Below are 17,588 nucleotides of genomic sequence, written 5' to 3'. Positions count from 1 at the left end.
TCTTTTGTCGTTTTGTTCCTGTGACATGAGACTGGATAAAAAGTTCCTTCATAAAAGTGAAGAGAAAAAAAGTTGGATAAATAACAACAAGGATTTCAGTATCGATAATTTTTGTTTTACGTCAAATGCATCCCAAAATGTAAACACTTGGCCATATTGGATAGGCCCAACAGACGTAATTTGTTGGATGTTCAAAAGAAAGTGGAATATGTAATTTCCCTGTCACTTAACTGTTTTTTGTAAGTTCCGTAAATCGGTGAGTGGAAGACAGAGGGAGAAAACCTCACTTAGTTAATACGACATCCGATGCACTCCATAAAGCCAAGTAGAAAATAGTACCGTGTTTTCCGGCTGAAGTAAACCATAGAGTGAACCTTGAGTGTCCCTTTAAAGCATGGCTGAAAACAGTGCACCCTTATCCGGTAAGTGGAGGACAGAACAAGGCCCCCATCTTTGACCCACGGGCATGGCCTTGCCAGTGACGGTAAACCGTTCGCAGACCGAAACGAGTCCGAAAGAGCCTTAACCCCTCTTCTACTCGTTTGTCTCTAGTTTATATGGGTGTTGTTCATCTATCCGTGAACTTTTGTCATTGTAATGTAGCTTTGGTTAAATGACCGCCTTTCACTGACTAGAGATTTGTTCCCCATAATTATAGGGTCAAATACAAAAACAACAAGGTAAACTTATGCACTTACCAATCCAATATGGCTGTCGCTACTAATATTGCCCGTATGTAGATGATGTGAGAGGAACTATCAATCAGGCATGAAAATCTCTCACCTTTAGGAGAAATTCTCCCTTTTAAAGTCAAAAAGGGTGACCTCCGTGTATTGTATAGATTCGAGGGGCATATGTTTTGAGGGTGGGAGTTGGGTATTGTGAGCTTTCCAAGAGTGAATTGGGAGTTTGAGGTGGTGTGTTTGAATTAAAATCAATGTTGTTTTTGCAGGCAGGAGTAATGTATTTATTCGTGTGTAATTTCTATTCATGGTACCAGAGACAAATGTTAGAGAGTGTTGAAAACATAGTCATCTGAAATATAAAAGTACGCACAAAAAGGCTTTTAGGTGTATCTGGTGATGAATCGGACTTTGAAGGACATGAAAAAAAATACATTTTAAATGTTATTGGTTATTTGTTCGTATTGTAAAAAGTCAAACACACGTTTCACTGATTTTCAATAAAAAATTAGGAGTGTGCGTTTTCCACAAATAAATGTTGGATTTCATCCACTTCCTTCTCATCTTTTCAAGCCCTGGCCATTTTCATGCCTGACCAATTCATGAAATGCAAAATCTGAATACTTGGTATGAAATGGAAATAGTGAAAAAACTACAACTTTGAGGTTAAAAAGACAATAGAGAGAGAAAGGGAGGGAAGGGAGAGGGAGAAAGAAAGGTAGGCAGGCAGACAAACATACAGACAGAGGTCTAAAAAGAAGTTTTCAAACTGCGTTATCTAGTGGTTCATCCCTTCATTACATGTGCCCGTGTCATGCAGTGTGTTTATTTTGATGTTTTTAATGCGTCCTCGTCATTAAAAGTCAAAATAGAATCTTTGTCAGTCTTCATGTGTCGATAGGGCCCGGCCCGTCGCACATGCTGGTGTCCGCCTGAAATAATTAGTCCTCTGTTTGTTCTGCTCCCCCCTTCCCCTACCCTTCCTAACCCGTCTTCCTCATGGTGGCGCCATCCCACCCGCCTCGTCAACGCACGATAACCTCCTCCCCTCCAGCAGTGAGCACCTTGTAAGCATGCAGGAAACGTCCCCCTTGTCGGACTTTTTCATCGTCCCCCCCTTCTTGCCAGTCCCCTCATCACGTGTCCTCTGACCTGAAGGGCGCCGCGGGCGTCGAGTCGGGGGTCCGCCGCAGGAGGGCAGAGGGCCCCATGCTGAGGGCGTCTCCCGGCCAGGCCAAAGCGCTGCTGGCCAGCCTGTCAGCAGCCGGCCTGAACGCCGAAGCCCTGCTACTGTCCTCCGCCCTGCGCCAACATCGCCTTCTGCGCGAACAGCAGCAGCAGCAAAGGGTGGCCGCCGCGTCCTCCCTGCCCTCCCCCAACAGCCGCTCACCCTCGCCCGCCTCCTCTTCCTCGCAGACGGCCAGCGCCAACCTGTCCTCGTCCTCTTCGCCCACCACGCCCGTCCTGTCGCCCTGCTCGCCCACCTCGATAACGTCGCCCACCATGTCAAAGGCGAGTGTGGAGGGCCTCAGCAACTGCAGGAATGGACGGTAGCAGAAAAAAGCACATGTTTAGAGAGCTCTCCATTCTTTTTAAAACCCACTGAAGAAATTCTCCCTCAGTACACACAACAGGACCTTTCTGGTAATCCTGCTGAGTGTAAAATTAGCTTGTTTTAAAACAGGGGTGGGAAAAGTACAATCCGTGAGCCAGATGCGGCCGGGCAGGCTTTCTAACCTAACCTGCTGAACAAAAATACTCAATGGATAATGACAATATATATATATATATATATAATAGTAAATAAGGTAGTACTAATAAAAAATGCAATTTGTTTATGCGCCAGTTTTGTCCGCATTCTCCCTTTATGTATCTACAACAAAAATGATACTGCAGGAATAGAACAAAATTACTAAAAGGTTACTACAAAACTAAATTTACTGTGCAAGGTGTTTCAAAAATGTGATTTCTTTTGGATTTAAATTATCAAATGATTAAGGCAAATTAAACTTAAAAGTATTAATGTTGAAGATCAATTGAAGATGTATTTTTCTAAATCTGAATAAGAAATTCAAAGACTAGTGGATTATGTAAATGGTTAACAAAATGCTCAATATGCTCACTGAGTGAGACAAGGCATACGTCAAGTCGGTAATCGAGTTTCTAGTGATACTACAAAATTATCGCAGAAATGCTACTGAATTACTACAACGGAAATACTGCAAAAGATACAACTACAGGAATACTACAAATGTAGTGCTTAAAACAGGGACCTAATTTATTATTTTGTGATAAGCGTTTCAAAACATATTTGATTAGACTAATCTTACTAAAAACATATATAAAGAGAAATATAACATGTAGATATCAGCATGTATACTTTTTCAGAAACGAGGAAAAAATAAATAGGTGCCCAGGACTGGCCCCTTGACCATATTTCTAACCCAATGCCTGCCTACCCCTGTTTTAAATAAAAGAGTGCGGCAATCATTTTTAACCACATGAGTCCACTCAATAAACTGGTGCATCTCAGTAAATTGGAATATGGTGGAAAGCATTTTTAAAGCACTAATTTAGTACGTAATGAACACAGGCTTAAATCTGTTTAACTCTTTCGCTAGTTGGAATTTACTTTCAAACTAAATACAAAACCGGGAGAATTGTGCTTTTTGTATCTAAAACAACCAGTGACAATAGCTTTTCAGAATGATAGCTTAATGCTAATGTAATTAGCCTGCGTTGAGGTTGCTGTACAAAAGTGGCTATCTATTTTTGGGCGGATTAAGAGAAAATTCTCTTTTGGGTCGTTTGCAGAGCAACTCCAAATCAAGCTATTGTATGTCTGACTGCTATTGATGCTATTTCACGTAATTGGTGGAAAGATATCACACAGCTGTCTTTTTTTTTAACTTAACTGACCTTTTCTACCATATTCAAATGTATTGATATGTTTATTTGATTGTGAAGCTTACTTGCTGTTTTAACTAAAGCCCAAGTTGTTTACATGAGTCTTTGACATGCAAAGGTATTGGTCACAAACACTGTTTGCATAGCCTCTTTGTTGTTTACCTACAACATATTTTGAATTGCGCTTAAATGTCATTTTATGTCAAAGCAAAGCTACAAATACTCAAAGACTACACTAAGATTTATATGTTTAAATACTCACTTATACTATACATCTTTATTAAGACAATCAGGGGCATCACAAAAAACACCAAACTCCCCCAAAGACATTAGACCCTGACTGATGATTATAATACATAATGTTCCAAAAGTCTTGGGCACATTTTGACATCCAATGTCTCGGAAACTATTCAGGATATAAAAACATATCTGGTAAATTCAGAAAGCTTGTAATTTCAATTTTTACATGGGATGTTCAAAAATGTCCAGGGTAAGCGCTATTGGTAACACGACACTCATCTACCCAATAATCCAATTATTGCCGAATGAGTCCCAGAACTGCATTGTCAATAGTTGCAAGAGCCTCTGTTATTATTGCCTTCAGCTCATTTACATCTCTTGGAATAGGGGGCTCATATAACAATCATATCCCCAAAATAGCATGGTGTGAGATTTGGGTGTACATGAGACAGTGATCATTCTGCTCAGACCATCCAATCCATCTGTTGTGTTCAGAAACGGTCTAACTCTCAGGCTCCAGTATGTTGGCACCCTATCCTGTCGGGAAATTAAGTCAGCAAACTCGTTCTCACTCAATTTATCTATTAACCTGTTTTTCAGCATGTCGAGTTACGTATCACCATTGACTGTTATTCTTTCATAGAAACATGGTCTGTAGACAGCTTTCTTTGACATAGCACAAAACACCTATGGGGAAACTCGCTGATGCTCAAGAAGTTCATTTGGGTTCTCATTGCCCAATATGTGAGTGTTATGCTTGTTAACTTTGCACATTACGTGTAAAGTCGCCTCATCGCTAATAACAAGCCGATCGTCAAATCTGTTATCTTCCATCGTATTTCATTTTGCATTGCAGTGCAAAAGTCCCGATTAGCTGGTTTATTAGTGTCCTTCAGCTGTTGCAGCTTTTGGGGCGTCATGGGAGCTCGTCTTCTTAAGACACGCCAAACAGTTTTTATAGGACACTGAAGCTCTTTGAATCGATTTACGGGGGCTCTGCTGGAAAACAGTTCAAACTTGTTCAATCACATTTTTGAAGTTGAACGGTGCCCTGTTCATTTAGCTGGGCATAAGCACAAATCTGTTACGAATTTTCCATGCCATCTCACTATGGACTTCCTCTGTGGTGGGGCTTTTCTGAATTAACAGCAAAATGCACAATGATCCATTATGTTTTTGCAAATTCAAGCATAAAAACACCTTTTCTGGGTCTGAAAACATGTAAAAAAAACAATAGCCTCCGATAAATTTTATTGTAATTAGTTTTAAAATGCCGCGACTTTAACTACAATTCTCAGTTATGGAGATATGGAGACTTCAAACGTGCCCAAGACCTTTGGAACACCCTGTATATGAAAAGGCCCAAGAAAGCACAACATGGGTCCTCTCTTTAAAGCTAAAAATATGTTTCTAATTTAAAATCCAGCCATTCTGAAGAGCCCTTCAAGTGGCTTAGCGCGCTGACCTTCTTGCCAAACATTTATTAAAGCACACACTGTACATTAAGACTCTAAAGGATTGAGCGCATCGGCATCTTAATTACATCCTAATGACAAAGCACAACATGAAGTCTAAACTAGACACACTGTGTGTAGCCTCAGCTCAAATATCCTGCTTGTGCCTCATTTGGTTTCCAACTGCACACTCTGCAAAACACTACTTTTATTGCCTCATGAACAAGATCCCTTTACGGACCCCCGCCTGTGAAGCCCAAACAGTTTCAGTTAAGCACATCTTTTGATTTCATCCTTTTGTATTCCCATTTCCTTCATTGTCTGGGATGTGGTGATCATGGAATTGATCCATACCTGTCAACCCTAAGTGATTGAAAATCATACGAGTCAAGCTAAAAGAAATATCTTCTTTTTTGGGGTAGTTTTATGAAAGAAAGAATACTTACTGTAGAAAAGACATAAAGGTATTGAAAACTCCCTCACTTTCCAAAACATTCTGCGCGGACATGTGAAAGGATACTTGTTTTGGTACCACAATTCATGACGAACAGGCAAAATGGTTCGGCATTGCCAGGCTGATAGAAGATTGCATTCGGAGGGAATTAGAGACCCCACTAAAGCAAACATTAATCGATTTTGTTGCGATTTATTGGCGGTGCCTTGACAGGAAACCTAGTTAAGACACTCGAGGAGGCCTTAAGTACAACTGTGTCAATTTTCCCGAAAATAGTTCAGGCTGTTTAGGAACCTGTAACTCACATACACGCACACGACAAAAATGAATTATAAAGTAGTTTAGATATTCTTTTTAGGACTTCTTGTCATTTCAATGACTTCTTAAAGCCCTTGTACTCACTCATTGTTTCTTATCTCAAGATACTTGGACTTGCAAAACCACCTACTAGGTGTCTTTCTCGTTTTAGCTGATGATTCTGCCCGATATCCAAATTAAGCACTTGTAATCACAGAAATGCGGATGGGACATTTCGCAAACAAAGGAAAAAGAAAATGAAGTTTCACTAGATAAAATCATTTTCATTTGAGGCAGGGAAAAAAAGTTTTTCATTTATTCATTTTGTAATACAATCAGCCTGAAATACAGTATTTTAGCAACAATTCAAGTAAAATACAATCAAATCATATAGGTTGACAGGTATGCAACATTGAGTTCCCATCTCACTCCGGGAAAAAAAAAGTTTTGATAACTAGCTATGCCAGTACCCTCGAAGACATGTCAAACTCAGTTTGGTTCAGGGGCCGGATACAGACTTTGTTTTCAAGTATAAAAGATGAAAAAAAAAGTCAACTCCAATTATTTAGCTTTATTTTTCAGTACTATACTCTATCATTCAGCCTACATTTGTAGCTAACCCTACACATTTTAATTAAGGATGACCAGGGGATCATTTCTAAGAACAACTAATTTATTCACAACCAATGATAAAAGGATTTTCATGCATTGAATGTGTTAACAGTTTTTTAATTTCAAATTTGAGTAGATACAGCTTTACATCCGAACCAACTCACCATAAATATAAACAAACTCAGTTTGGAGCTATGGATAGGAATATGCTTGCTTCAATTGTCATACTGCTTCAAAATAAATAAAAACAAAATATTAAATAGGAGTTTTAGCAGTGAATGGGCAATACATCAGATCAAACTCCTAAGCTGGGCCTACTGAAATTGAGAAAATACTGCACAAAATTGTCTTCAGCAAACTACCAGATTAGATGTCATCTTTTTTAAACCTTACTGCCCTCTAGCGGAGGGAAGAGCAATTGGTTTTCATTTATCAAGGACAGAAAAAAATCATACCCTTGGATAGAAATGAGCTAGAGACTTGTTTTGTTCGTACGTTCTCAGAAATTTACGGATTAAATCATCCAGGCCGTATCCGGCCCGCGGGCTGTATGTTTGACATGCCTTCCCTAAATCCATCTTTCCCTCAGTCTGCTGCCATGGACACTTGAGAGTGCCTCATCAGTGATTTTGCACACATTACACAGATAAAGGCAGACCACTTAAGAATGGAATTTTTTGTTTAAACCAAAGATTTACTTGAGTTAGTCTTTACGCCAGGTCTTAGAAGTGCCTCCTTGTTAGCTATGTGCACTTCATGTAGAGACAGAGAACCAAGTTGACAGGACCCTGGCTTTAGGCTTAATTGTATGTAGCCACATTAGAGCGCCTTGTTGTTTCGTAGTGTTTTCTCCCACCGCTTCACACAGTTGGAATATTGGAAAGTTTAAAAGGCTACACTTTTTGGTTGTTGTTCTCAACGGGCAGAAATCAGTCCAAGATATCAGTGATGAAATACATGTATTTACAAGCACAAGTGTGAAAAACATTTGCACTTTGCCGTAAGAAAATGAAGTACATTCCGGGAAACTATTTCTAAAAAAAATCTTCACGGATCTGTAGGTTATGTTTGTGATATCATCATCTTGACAGAAAAGCACTCATTTTCTCGTTTTGAGGGGAGGGTTTAAAATTGGGAATGACGACAGGCAGCAGTTGCAATTGAAAAAAAACCTTCATTTTCTTCTCACTGCCCTTTCTACCAAACTGCTCTGGGGTGGGCAACATCAACTTGAACTTGAACTAAAGCAGAAACTGTTGTGTAAATACTTGTACAGTGTGTGTATGTGTGATGTGTATGATAGTATATCTGTAAAAAAGAAAAGTGTGATAAATATATAAATATTTAATTTATAGATACATAATATACACTAGACTAGAGATGAGGATCATTGTAAAATGTCCGCTTCAGTTTTTTATAAATTGTGATCATTTTGTATGAATTGTTTTCCCGTTTGACATTTCACCCTGACAATTTATTCATGTCACATTTTGAATGTGCTACTTGTGTAGAATATTTATCTGTATAGGAACTACAATATACATGGGCCCTTTTGTAGGATTTTCTGTCAGGACGTACGTTCTGTATGTATGTATCGAGGAATTAGTAACTCAAAACATTTTTTTATTTATCAAAACAATATTTTCTTATTTTCTGTATTTGTCTTTTTAAATGTTCTAGTTTATTTATGTACTGAAGAAAGAAAATCAAAATATGCTGTGTGTGATTTAAAGCTGTCCCTAGTGTAAAATCTACGGTATTAGGTACGACTCGAGGTGACATGACTTAAATGGTGCATTCAAGTCTGCGTGTTTAATCTAAACTCTTTTAAGCGGGAGAGTAAATTCAAAAAGATAGACTAAACTATGAAGCTTTTCAACCTGTATCTCTTTTTTTAAGTTTCAATACAAATAAACCTATGTGCTATATAGTATGTACTCTATAAAGTACATGTACTGTATTTTTACATGAATGTGTGGGGTTCCAAAATGTTGTAAAGTAGAAGGAAAATAACGTGTAAATAAATCAGTCAGTTCAAAGAATTAGTAACTTAAAAAAGAAAAACCTTTTGATTTATTAACATAATTTGTTACTATGTTAGTTCAATTTCAGGTTAAAAAGTTTTGAAAAAGACACCACCAACGCATGTATCGTCTCAAGCAATCGCACGGTGCGGTCAAGAAGATATTGAAAAAACAATCTATCTATTATAATGAATGTTTTGTCTAAAAATTGAAAAAAAGAAGATGATATTTATGACAAGATGTTGCAGTTGAGATGTTGTTTTGGTTTTGTGTGATTCAAAGGCAGGCATGTTAGGTCATGTGACGTCTGATTGGGGTTGCTTGAAGTGGCCCAGAGTTTGTAGTTAGTGTGAGATAAAGAGCAAAAAGTGATATCTATAGATCTATTATAAATAAATTAGATACAGTATATATGACATCATTTTATTTAAAAAAAAACAACTTATCAGTGTGGATGACATTACATGAGGAAATGTGTGACATCATGTAATGTAAATAATTTGCTGTGATTGTGTGTCCAATAAAGTGCAGCTCCTCTTGTACAGTTCACAGACTCTGAGTTTGTCTGTTAACAGGACCGAGAACAAAAAATAATACCAAAATAATTTGTAAGTTTCATGGTTCCTCATTCAGTTCCACTGAGGGCTTTACACTACAAAAAAAAATCTGTCCCATGACTGATCATTTTTACTCGTTTTAATCATTTTTTTCTAATCAATTTATATATATAATATATTGTAGTGGGTTTTACATAATTCACCCACGGAACCATTGTTTAGTTAGCGAGTTCCTAGGGGGACTCTTAATTCGGCCGTCTCGAGCCGCTCTCTTGTTTTGTTTTGTTATTGCAAGTTTAAATATCATTAAAGCAGCTTTCGTTGGCACCTTTGTTTGACACTCCGCCTACGACTCCCGTCTCTGCTCGCTACATTGGTGACCCCGACATTAGTCTCGTGGAAGTTTCCGAGGCCGTGCATAATACTGAGCATACCGACATGGCATACGCGCCCATTCTCAAGCTCCCCGAGTTCTGGGAGTCATCGGCGTTAACATGGTTCGCACAAGCAGAGGCTCAATTCGCCCTGCGCGGAATCACTGATGATGACTCTCGCTATTACCACGTGGTGTCTGCTCTGGGGAGCTCAACTGCAGCCAGAGCGGTGAGTTTCATCACATCCCCTCCTGAACTGGATAAATATAAGGGACTGAAGGCATATCTCCTCAGAATCTTTGAACTGTCGCGTTCTGAGCGTGCTCGACGCCTCCTTGCTATTCAGGGCTTAGGAGACAGTAAGCCATCGGATCACATGGAAATGATGTTAAACTTGCTTGGCACCGAAGAGCCAAATTTTCTTTTCACTGAACTTTTTCTGCGTCACATGCCGCCGCATGTCCAGACGGCGCTTGCGAATACAACCATTACAGATCCGCGTGCACTGGCAGAGGAAGCGGACCGGTTTTTCCTGGCCACACATAGATACACACATGAGGTGCTGGCCCCTACACGCACCTACACACCATCAAGTGCGACGCCCCCAGCCAGCAAGGCACGCACGGCCACTGACGATCAGAATGTGTCAGGTCTGTGTTACTACCATGCACGTTTTGGGCCCAGGGCCAAGAAGTGCCGTCCCCCTTGCACCTCCAACGCGACGGGAAACTTCAAGGCCTGCACTCTGTAGCGGCCGTGAGTGCAGGCGCAAGAAACCGGCTACTGTTCATCCGGGACGCCATCTCCGGCCAAAAGTTCTTGTGTGACACCGGCGCCCAGAGGAGCGTCCTCCCTGCCACTGTGGACGATGTGGGGGGGGGAACACATGGACCTCCATTAACTTCTGCCAATGACACCCCCATCCGCACATACGGGACATGGACAGTGGACGTGTGTTTTGGGGGTCAGCAGTTTACATGGGACTTTGTCACTGCGGATATTGCTTTTCCTCTTCTTGGTGCAGATTTTCTGTGTGCCAATGGATTACTCGTCGATGTGAAAAATGGCCGCCTCGTTGACGCATTGAATTTCTCCTCTCTCGCGTGTGTCCGCGACAAAGGGATTTTTGAGGGTCTGTCCAGCTCTCTCTTGGACGGTGATATTTACCACCGGCTCCTCGCTGAGTTCCCCAGTCTGGCGAAGCCCACCTTCTCAGCCTCCACGACCAGACATGGGGTTGAGCACCACATTGAAACCAAGGGCCCCCCTGTTCATGCCAGGGCCCGACGACTCAATCCAGAAAGACTGGCAGCTGCTAAATCCGAATTTGCTAACATGGAACGTCTTGGCATCATTCGCCGATCAGACAGCCCCTGGGCCTCTCCACTACACATGGTCCCGAAACCAGGAGGTGGCTGGCGCCCATGCGGGGACTATCGCCGCCTTAACGAGGCCACCACGCCCGACCGTTACCCAGTCCCGCACATTCAAGACTTCTCTGCACACCTGGCGGGCAAACTTCTCTTTTCCAAGGTGGACCTAGTGCGGGGATACCACCAACTGACAGTGCATCCCTCAGATATACCGAAGACGGCCGTGATAACTCCATTTGGGTTGTTCGAATTTCTCAGGATGCCGTTCGGACTGAAAAATGCCGCTCAGTCCTTCCAAAGGCTGATGGATTCAGTGCTCAGGGACATGCCTTTTGTGTTCGTCTACCTGGACGACGTCCTTGTTGCCAGCTCCTCAGAAGAGGAACACTTGGAGCACCTCAGAGACCTCTTCACCAAGCTCAGTCAGCATGGCCTGATTATAAATCCCGCGAAATGTGTTTTTGGCGTACCCTCCATCCACTTCCTCGGGCATCTCATCACCAAGGATGGGGCTTCCCCCCTACCGTCTAAGGTAGAGGTCGTCTCCACCTTTCCTCAGCCGCCAACAGCGCGGGGCCTCAGGGAGTTTCTCGGCATGGTGACATTCTACCATAGGTTTATTCGTCGAGCCGCTGATGTCATGCGCCCACTCTACGAGGCCCTCAAGGGTAGGTCACCCAATCAAGCTGTTGAATGGACCGCTGAGAGGACCAAGGCATTCGAGGACACAAAAACCGCGCTGTGCCAGGCAGCCATGCTGGCTCACCCAGCCCCCGGAGCCCCAGTCGCACTGACTACAGACGCATCAGACCTAGGAGTGGGTGCCGTGTTCGAGCAGTGGGTTGACAATGCTTGGCAGCCACTCGCCTTTTTTAGTCGCCAGCTGGTCCCCAGAGAACGTAAATACAGTGCATTTGACAGAGAACTACTTGGCATCTGGTTGGCGATTCGCCACTTCCGTTTCATCTTGGAGGGCCGTGAGTTCATCGTCTTTTGTTGATCATAAGCCTCTTACGTTCTCCATGTCCAAGACGTCCGAACCGTGGTCCGCCCGCCACAGCGCCAGCTGTCATTCATATCGGAATACACGACTGACATCAGGCACATTGCTGGGAAGTCCAACGTGGTTGCGGATTGCCTGTCCAGAGCAACCATCAGCGCTGTGCAATTGGGGCTTGATTATTCCAGTATGAGTGTGGACCAGGCTTCTGATAACGGCATCCAAACGCTCAAGAGCTCAGACACTGGTTTGCGGCTGGAGGAGGTTGCGGTCGGAGACTCAGGGGCCAAGCTTTGTTGTGACCTCTCCATGGGTTGGCCTAGGCCGCTTGTCCCTGCTGGCTGGCGTCGGGCTGTTTTTGAGGCAATATACGGCCTGTCTCATCCTGGCAGGAAAGCATCCATTAAGCTAGTGGCCCAGAAGTTTGTGTGGAAAGGGATGAGAAAGGACGTCCGGGACTGGGTCGACTCATGCGTGGCATGTCAACGCGCGAAAGTGCACCGTCACATCAAGGCCCCATTGGTACCATTCGCCATCCCCGAACGGAAGCTTGACCACGTTAACATTGACCTGGTGGGCCCACTGCCCCCTTCACACGGTTTCACTTACCTCCTGACGATGGTGGACAGGACGACCCGTTGGCCTGAAGCAGTTCCGCTGACTTCCACCTCAGCTGTCGATGTGGCCCGGGCGTTCATCGGCACATGGGTCGCCCGTTTTGGACCCCCTGCAGATCTCTCGTCTGACAGGGGCGCACAGTTCACCTCCGAGGTGTGGAACACGGTTGCCGAGAGCCTGGGAGTCAAACTTCACCGCACCACTGCCTACCACCCCCAGGCTAACGGGTTGTGCGAGCGGTTCCACCGCTCGATGAAAGCGGCCCTGCGCGCCAGCCTGACCGATGGGGACTGGGTCGATAAGCTACCCTGGGTCATGCTGGGACTGAGGACCGCTCCCAAAGAGGACCTTCAGTGCTCTTCAGCTGAGTTGGTTTACGGTCAAGTGCTGCGGGTGCCAGGTGATTTCATCCCAGACCCAACGACACCCTGGGCTGCATCCAGGGAGAAGTCCATCTTGCAGGGCACTGCAGGAGCGTTTGTGCCTATCCCCACATCGCGACACGGCAGGCCAGTTTCACGGGTTCCCTCCAACCTGCGCTCGGCTAGTTTTGTTTTCATTCGCCACGATGCACACCGCGGACCATTGCGCCCTCCTTATGATGGACCGTTTAAGGTCCTGCAGCATGGTGACAAGACCATGGTCGTGGACATTGGTGGTAGGCCAGAGACTGTCTCCGTGGACAGGGTTAAGCCTGCCCACATGGATATGTCCAAGCCATTGGAACTGGCCCAAGCCCCACGGCGCAGCCGTCCTCCTGCGACACGACCCTCCGGCCCCGTGGGTACCCACTCCGACCCTCCGCCCCCAGCACCTGTGGGCTCTCCAACTGAGTCCACAAGCTCTCACCCCCCCGCTGTTCCAGCTCCCTGTACCCGCAGTGGGCGGGTCAGCGTCCCAACCAGGCACAGAGACTTTGACTATGGGTGAATTCTGGGGGGGCTTGTGTAGTGGGTTTTACATAATTCACCCACGGAACCATTGTTTAGTTAGCGAGTTCCTAGGGGGACTCTTAATTCGGCCGGCTCGAGCCGCTCTCTTGTTTTGTTTTGTTATTGCAAGTTTAAATGTCATTAAAGCTTTGTTTGACACTCCGCCTACGACTCCCGTCTCTGCTCGCTACAATATAATATATATATAATCTGCATTTATATAGCGCTTTTCAAGTCAATGACTTCCCAAAGTGCTTTACAATGTGCTCCATATTTTCCCAATAGCGGCCTTGCAGCCATGTAAGGCGCTAACCTGCTTATTGGGGGTCTTAGGGGTTCAGTGTCTTACCCAAGGACACTTCGACATGTAACACGGACGAGCCGGGATTCGAACTGGGATCCCTTGACGAGCGCTCTACCTCCTGAGCTACTGCTAATCTAGCAGAATATTAAAACATAATGCATTAACATACAATTATTTAACTGTCAGGATCTGTTTTTTCTCCATCTAACACAATGCGCTTATTCGGTTTGTTATTAGGACAGGTGTGTCCAATCACCTGTCCCTAAATAGCCTGACCGTTCATAAGGTCAATTTAGACGGCACCTGTGGCAGTGTCTGGAATAACGTCTGCCCGGACGCCCAGGGGGTGCATCTTTCACATCGGGCGTACAACTTTTTCAAAGAAGACAAAAAAAAAAAAAAAATTGGTTTTCAAATCAAATGTTTGCTTTATTCCAATTTCAAAATCTATGTTCGGTTTGAAAATTTCGGAATTTCGGTTCGTTTGGCAATTTGCATACAAGGCAGCCAATCAGAAGCCTGCATTGAATAACTTCCTGCTTCCGGATTTTCACAAGCGTTATAAGGTCGTGCAATTGCATATCATTTTCCAAAGTAGACGCACAGAGAACACAAGAAAATGAATAAATGGTTAGGAATCGAGCCAAAACCTTGGCCCCAGAAGAAAGATTCAAAAGAAGCAAACAAAATGTATGACGCTACCAAACGTAAGCATCGTGGAAAGAGGAGTTCACGTGGCTTGTGGCAGACGACGCAACGCAAACATTGCATGAATGAAGATGAGTAAATAAAGTACATACTGATGGCAGATGGAAAACAGCGATGTCATATACATGCAATGAATGTGAAAAGTTGATTTATAATAAACTTAATTTCAAAGAATTGTTCTGTAATATATTCTGATTATCCTCAATACTTTGCAACAATGTTTTTTTTTTTGCGATGAGTCGTCTTATTGTGTTTCAAGTTGTGAAAAATGGGGCAGGCAACTTTATGGCTGGGCAGGCAGCTTTTCAGAGTTGTCTGCCCTGGAGTCCGGTAACTTTTTGAGTATCAGAAACTGCCTATGGTCAGGTCATCTGTTTCTGAGGTTTGGTTTCGTTTTCTGGTTTAGATAGTCTAGTTGTTAATTGAGCATTTGTTAATTACTTTGTGTGTTTGTAAATGACTACCATAGTTTCTGAGCACCTTGCATTGATTCCTGCTTCCTGCGTTTGGGTTTACCGCAAAACTAACATAAAAAATGGATGATGACTCGACCGCAGGTGCTGTCCAAAATGTCCCGGCTGAATAAGGACAGGTGAGGGGTGATTGGACACAAGTGTCCAAATTACTAACCGAATATGCGCCCTCTGGTGGACAGAGTTTCACCAGATCCTGACAGTTTTACAAGACCGAAATGCAGAATTTAGCTAATTTACTTCAAACTGACAGTATATATGTCAACGATTCACAGATTTAAACAGATTCAATAATAGAACTTGTCATAATATCAAGCGTTTGGTCAAAGACACAGCAAACCTTTTTTTTTGATCCATCAAGCTTCATTAGCAGATAATTTTGCTAATGTAAATTATTGTTATTCTTGTGTACGCAGAAAAACATTCCTCTACAAAAATAAAAGGTAAGAAAACGAGCTCTTATAAATCAGATTTCTTATTAAATTGCTCAATAAATAACTTGGAAAAATGAGAAAAAGAATCTGCTGTTACAAAACGTTGCTATTTTTAGGTATTATTCATAAGCTTAGAAAGTATAAAAAATAATCTTAGAAATATATTGTAAAAAATGTTTTCTTAAAGTTAGCTAGTTTTCTACAAAACAGTATTTTACTAAATTTACTTTATTAATTTGAAATATAATACACGTTGTATTATTTAAAAACAATTATATTCATTTATTTGAAGCAAGAATTTATGACTGCAATAGCTGTGAATAGGAGGAAATAAGTTAATTGCCAATTTGACAGACCAAAATGACCAATGCAAAATATTACCATGTATCTTAGCAAGTATTTGTTCCCATTTTTGCCCAGTTCAATGATATTTTTTGAAAGCAGGGTTCGTACAGGTGCTTAAATTCCTTAAAAATGTTTTATTTTTAATATTGTGTTTTCAAGGATTGTAAAGTGCTTGAATTTTTGGCATAGTCCCTGTAAATGCTTTAAATTGTTCCCTTTTTTCACAACAAGTCTTTAAGACCTCACAGCTCATGGATCTCTTAAATGCCGTAGTCGTAGGCGCACCACTTGTTGTGGTGTGTCTTGGGCTTACCCACTATAAAACATATAGTACTGGTTTCCATGATTACCAGTAGAAGGAGAAGTCTCCTGATCTGACTCAGACACAGCACTTTTATCATTTGGTCACCGTTATTTTTCGGCGTCCTCGGCAATGACGGGCAGAGGCGTTGGTGTGAAAATACTGATTAGATCAAAGCGGCGCTGCCACGAGCGGCTACCTTTTCCAGCAGCTGCCCTATTGTTTTATTGTCTGCTCCTATCTTCGGTGTTTTTTCTTCCCGTTTTGACAACTACACTATGGATTACTTCTATCCAATGGACATGGGTTTTGTATTCAAGGAATTTCAACTCCTTGCCCTGAAAAATTCTCATGCCGGCGTGATGAAGGGGCCTATCGTGGAAGGAAAGCCGGAGCTAGCGAAGCGGCTAGCGGCGTTATAAGTCTTCGGTACCATCCGTAATCATGGTAAATGCGAACTCACGACCAAATAAGATCGAGTGCTGGTGGAAAACATCGAAGCGCACAGGGAGCGCAGTTGCTGTGTTTTGCGGAAACGTGGCTCACGTTTAGCATTCCGGACGCTAACGTGTAGCCACCCGGAGCAATCCGGCTTCAACGCCGCTAAACAGAGACACAAAAGCCGGGGCAAATCGGAGAGGAGGCGGACTTGCTAACACGAGGTGGTGTATCCCTGGATTTTCACAAAGAAAAGTTTTCCATCTGCCGCAGGGATGTCGAATTTTTGGACTGGCGTGACGTCATCCACTTCGCTACAAGCACCCCTAGGGCATCATGTTCATCTGTTAATAAACAACGGGGTAGACTGCTGGAAGTGTGAATTTCCCTACGGGGATGAATAAAGTATCTTTCTATCTATCTATCTATCTGATACTTTATCCTTTTTCACTAAAGGGAAACTATTTTGTTCATATTCGTATCATATTGTACAATATGCATTAACTTGTCAATTGTTTGTCTTTTAACATGTTTTTCTCTTCAAGTCGGTATTTGTGTATACCCTGGGGTTCCATGTCAAATCTCGGTTTACCCTGTTCTTATCAAATGACAATAAAGACAATTCGATTCTGAGCATTTCAAACCCCATTTGATTAAAATGTTTATTTATAGACCCCAAAAAAGGAATACGTCATCACTATTATCTCCATTTTTTTTGTCATTTTTTTTTATTTTGGGCTGAATAAAATGTGAAAGAAATAAAAATCAAAAACATAGAAATACTTGCTAAAAAAAGAGGGATATGTCGTTTTCACATGGCTGTGACGATACAAGACAACTTGGATAGGCCTGTATTGTAGTATTCCTTCATTTATTGATGAGGTATCAGATTCAAGACTGTATTGTTGAATACAAAAAAATAAGATCTATTATTTATTTTATTTTTTAACCCTATGTGGCTTGCGACTCAACAGGTTTGCCCACCTGCTCTAAAATGACTCAGACTATTTCTAAACAGTTACGCGGCCTGAATAGTGCAATTTTATAAAGTCAAAATGAC

The 17,588-nt window shown here is 42.5% G+C and overlaps 1 protein-coding gene across 9 annotated transcripts in view; it reads left to right on the top strand.

The window, feature by feature from the left end:
* srcin1a (SRC kinase signaling inhibitor 1a) overlaps positions 1 to 9,218 on the top strand; it is a 176,390-nt gene extending 167,172 nt beyond the window's left edge. For 8 of the 9 annotated variants that reach the window (XM_088330672.1, XM_088330619.1, XM_088330654.1 and 5 more), the window contains one exon: positions 1,842 to 9,218. In XM_088330672.1, coding sequence (XP_088186798.1) covers positions 1,842 to 2,237 — 396 coding nt within the window. In that variant the 3' untranslated portion in view covers positions 2,238 to 9,218. Of the gene's footprint in view, positions 1 to 1,737 lie in introns of all 9 variants that reach the window. The other variant, XM_088330663.1, reaches the window with a different exon arrangement.
* The last annotated feature ends 8,370 nt before the right edge of the window (positions 9,219 to 17,588 follow it).

The sequence above is a fragment of the Urocampus carinirostris genome, chromosome 1 (assembly GCF_059441175.1).
Source record: "Urocampus carinirostris isolate Australia breed hairy pipefish chromosome 1, RoL_Ucar_1.0, whole genome shotgun sequence".
Lineage (NCBI taxonomy): Eukaryota > Metazoa > Chordata > Actinopteri > Syngnathiformes > Syngnathidae > Urocampus > Urocampus carinirostris.
Note: the sequence above shows the minus strand (reverse complement) of the source record. Positions and strands in the feature narration are given on the sequence as shown.